Source organism: Oncorhynchus mykiss, chromosome 17 (genome assembly GCF_013265735.2).
Source record: "Oncorhynchus mykiss isolate Arlee chromosome 17, USDA_OmykA_1.1, whole genome shotgun sequence".
Lineage (NCBI taxonomy): Eukaryota > Metazoa > Chordata > Actinopteri > Salmoniformes > Salmonidae > Oncorhynchus > Oncorhynchus mykiss.
The window spans coordinates 61,578,501-61,582,993 of record NC_048581.1 but is presented as its reverse complement, the minus strand read 5'-3'; the positions used below and the strand labels follow the sequence as shown (position 1 = coordinate 61,582,993).

The 4,493-nt window shown below is 44.2% G+C and overlaps 1 protein-coding gene across 1 annotated transcript; it reads right to left on the bottom strand.

The window, feature by feature from the left end:
• Nucleotides 1–1,124: 1,124 nt before the first annotated feature.
• LOC110495182 (transmembrane and coiled-coil domains protein 2-like) lies at nt 1,125–3,355 on the bottom strand. Its single transcript, XM_036948426.1, has 3 exons — nt 3,350–3,355; nt 2,184–2,594; nt 1,125–1,966 (listed from the first exon to the last, which is right to left on the bottom strand). Exons 1-3 carry the CDS (start codon nt 3,353–3,355, stop codon nt 1,184–1,186), a joined length of 1,200 nt encoding a protein of 399 aa, XP_036804321.1. The 3' UTR covers nt 1,125–1,183.
• Between the last annotated feature and the right edge of the window lie 1,138 nt (nt 3,356–4,493).

Below are 4,493 nucleotides of genomic sequence, written 5' to 3'. Positions count from 1 at the left end.
CCGGAGAGGCAAAGAGCGAGAGCCGTGCATCCTCCGAAACACAATCTAGCCAAGCCGCACTGCTTCTTGACACAGCGCCCGCTTAACACGGAAGCCAGCCGCACCAATGTGTTGTAGGAAACACCATACACCTGGCACCATCTCAGCATGCATTGCGCCTAGCCCGCCACAGGAGTCGCTAGAGCACAATGGGACAAGAACATTCCTGCTGGCCAAACCTGGGCCAATTGTGCACCGCCCCATGGGTCTCCCGGTCGCAGCCAGCTGCAACAGAGCCTGGACTCAAACCAGGCTCTTTAGTGGCACAGCTAGCACTGCAATGCAGTGCCTTAGACCACTGCGCCACTTCGGAGGCAACAATGCTATTTATATTTGAGTAGTGTAAGATGAATTAATCAAAGTACATGGAAAAACAGATTTTAACAAACAATTTCAAAAAATCAACCTGCAATATAGTATGCTGGGGTGTGGTTTATGTTCAACTCTGGTTATTAACACTAACACTGGGTCTATTTTACACCACTTAGTGTTAATTTAACTATTTACCGTGTTAACGAAACTCTTGAATCGACACTAGAAATGTTACACTGAAAAACTCTGGCCAATTTGCTGTGTGCTATGAAAGGGACTCATCTGCAGGCTCTCATACATTTCTAGAACCTTTTAGAATTCTGAAGAACTGTAGATGCCACATCAAGAACCTTACACTTAACTCCAAGTTTATTTATCGGGCAAGAGTTCTCCAGGGAACCTTCATTTTTTTCAGTGTAGGTGATAGGTCAAGTCAAAACAATGTGTGTGGGTGATGGCCTATGGAGGGGTCAGCCTGGCAGTAGCCAAAGCTCCCAGAAGTCCCAGTACTTCCAGAGGATAAACAGAGAAAGGGCCAGCAAGACAGTGGCAGCCACGCGTGCTCTGGTCTTTATGAGTGGGGTGATAAAGTTAGCAGGGGTGGAGACAAACACTAGCACTACAGCCATGACAGCCAGGATGATGTTGATGAGTTTTCCCAGCAGGGCGTGGGCATTGGCGTTCTCCACACCCTCCCATTGCAGCATCTGCTGCTGCTGCTGTTGCAGCTCTAACCTAGTGATGCGGTTCATGCATGACTCCACCGCCTCCTGTACAGACACACATATAAAATAATATGTATATGCAAATACAAACACAGGTAAACATAAAGTTACAACTGCTTTACGGGTACTATAGGCTCCTTTCTGCACTCAAACTTGTGTGTTTCAGTACATCTTATACATCCAGGTTTTTGCCTCTTTACCTGAGAGTCTCTGGTTCTCTCATAGGACTGGTAGGTTACTTTCTCTTCCATGCTGACCAGCTCCTGTATCAGGTTGGACATCTGGTTCTGGTGCAGCTCTGTCAGGTCATTCAGCTGCTCCTCCAGTAGCTCATACCTGTATTTCTCTTCCTGCAGGCACTGGGTCATGTAGGCGTAGTCGCTCTGCAGCTGACTCTTCATGTCCTCGATGGCGTCCTCCATGTGGGCCTGGCTGGCTTTGATCTCCTGCAGGCCTTCCAGCCAAGTGTCCCAGGACCTGTGGTGGTCGTTCCCGTCCAGCCTGGCCAGTCCCAACCCCAACATCCCCCCTCCTCCCCCAGCCCCAAAATAATTACTACCTGTCACAGAGTCACTGGAGCACTCGTCGTCACTACTGTACTTTGAGCTGGAGGCCAAGGTGACGCTGCTACTCAGGGGTACATCATCTGAATGCTCCTCCACACCATCCTCCAGCGAGTGTGTGCTGCCTAATTTGTTGCGGATCAAGCTGACAAACTCCAGGGGCTTAGACACCACAGCTGTATGGGTGAGTTCTGACACGCCCCCTTTGACACCCTCCACCACACCTCCACCAAAGCTACTGATCCCTGCCCGTACGTTAGCCCCTACATCCTTCAGCCCCTGCTGCATATCCCCCAGCACATCCTTAGGCTGCCGGCCCAGACCTTGCTATAAGGAGAGGGAGGTTAGGTGGATGGGGGAAAAGGTGTCAACGCAAAAGTAGACCAATTAGACATGGATGACTCATTTAATTTTCTTTCTCTGTCTCTTTACTCATATATATATATACACACGCGCACACACACACACACACACACACACACACACACACACACACACACACACACACACACACACACACACACACACACACACACACACACACCTGCTGTATCTCCTTAAACTTCTTGTGGTAGTGATCTAGCTTCTTGTGCAGGTGGTTGATGGTCTGTGCAGACTTCTGGTTCTTCTTCTCAAACACCTGTTTGATACGAAAAGCCTGATGGCTGTTGGCATTGTGGGCCAGCTTCAAGTACTCTGCCACATTGTCGTTTCGTGCCTCCTGTTCTATCCGAATCTGCTCAATGCTCTTCAGGATCTTCTGCTGTAGCTGCTCCAGAGCAGCCCGTGTCCGCTGAGCCTCGGCGCCCACTGACACTTCAGCCCCCCCAGCCAGAGATTCCACCCCGGCCACAGCCCCTGCTCCATCCACGCTGATGTTAGAGGCAGAAGCGTCAGTGGCTCCATGGCTGGCTGAGAGGGGCAGGTCAAACGTTGTCACCTCACTATTATCCAGCTAAGGGGGGTGGGGGTGACAAAGTACAGGCAAAGAGACAGAGTGGAGTGAGCATGATTGGTTACATTGCAGAATTGTATGGTAAAATGTCCCTTTTAAAGCAGAAAACGCATCACAATGACATATCTGGTGATTTTTAAAAATAAATAAAAATTCCAACCCCAGCCTCATATGCAGTAATTTCCTGACAGAGCTGCCTTCAAACAGGACTAAGTGCTCAATACATAAAATGTTCACATAAATACAATTTTCACATAGGCTGCTAAACTAGGAAATCATGATTTACAGTGCCTTGATTCTAATCAGAATTATGTTTTTCATTGTGAAGAAACAACAGTTACATGATATGGACAAACATCTGTATTATCAATTGATAATTATATATTCTTTGAACCACAATCTAAGATTTCCAACCGTTCATTGGTCATTTCAATTAATGTAGTATCCCGTTGATTTTGGGAGAATATGAGCACAGCTGTCATACCTTTTAAAAAAAAAAAAAAAAAATGAAGGACCAATAACTGCATAGCTGAAATTGTTTTGTAGACCACTTATGACATCACCAGGTTACAGGCTGTTCCTTTAATGGAAAAGGAATGCAATAGAATGTATCTTTATGGTAATTACATTGATTATGACACAGGAAGCAGGAAGATGAGATGGGCCTGCTCTTCATCTTGACTGTTGTCACACTCAAACATGGATGTGCTGAGCATCTGCAGATAATTTATTCCATTTAACTATAGAAGAGGTACCACCATGTTGGCATAGCCGCAGGAAGTAGGGGTGCTGAGGTGCTGCAGCACCCTCTGATAAATTGAAATAATTTCCCCAAATGACATACAGTGCATTCGGAATGTATTCAGACCCCTTGACTATTTCCACATTTAGCCTTATTCTAAAATGTAGAATATAGATTTTTTCTCATCAGTCTACACACAATACCCCATAAAGACAAAGCGAAAACAGGTTTTTAAAAATACCTTATTTACATACGTATTCAGATCATTTGCTATGAGACTCGAAATTGAGCTCAGGTGCATCCTGTATCCATTGATCATCCTTGAGATGTTTCTACAACTTGATTGGAGTCCACCTGTTACATATATATATATATATATATACATACATATATATATATATATATATATATATATATATATATATATATATATATATATATATATATATATATATATATATATATATATATATATATATAGACAGGTGTGTGCCTAAGGTCCTACAGTTGATAATGCATGTCAGAGCAAAAACCAAGCCATGAGGTTGAAGGAATTGTCCGTAGAGTTCAGAAACTGGATTTTGTCGAGGCACAGATCTGGGGAAGGGTAACAAAACATTTCTGCAGCATTGACAGTCACCAACAACACAGTGGCCTCCATCATTCTTAACCTGTTGAGTGTAGGGGGCAGTATTTTGATGTTTGGATGAAAAACGTACCCAAATGAAACTGCCTATTTCTCAGGCCCAGAATCTAGAATATGCATATAATTGTCAGATTAGGATAGAAAACACTCTAAAGTTTCCCATTCTGTCAAAAATATTGTCTGTGAGTATAACAGAACTGATATTGCAGGCGAAAACCTGAGGAAAATCCAACCCGGAAGTGCTGTTTTTCCTGAAAGCTCTCTGTTCCATTGCCTGCCTTCACTCCATTTAAAGGGATATCAACCAGATTCATTTCCTATGGCTTTCACATGGTGTGAACAGTCTTTAGACATAGTTTCAGGCTTATATTTTGAAAAATGAGCGAGAAAGATCACATTGCGTCATTGTATGGCTGGGTGCCAGCAGCGTTTTGCATGCGCAACAGTTTGGAGCAGACATTTTCTCTCTCAGTCCCAGTTGCTAATATATGCATATTATTATTAGTATTGG

Excerpts from the sequence above, each read along its gene's own strand:
- LOC110495182 (XM_036948426.1), bottom strand. Across the intron at positions 1,967-2,183 it reads AGTTTAAGGAGATACAGCAG|CAAGGTCTGGGCCGGCAGCC; the intron begins GTGTGTGTGTGT and ends CTCTCCTTATAG.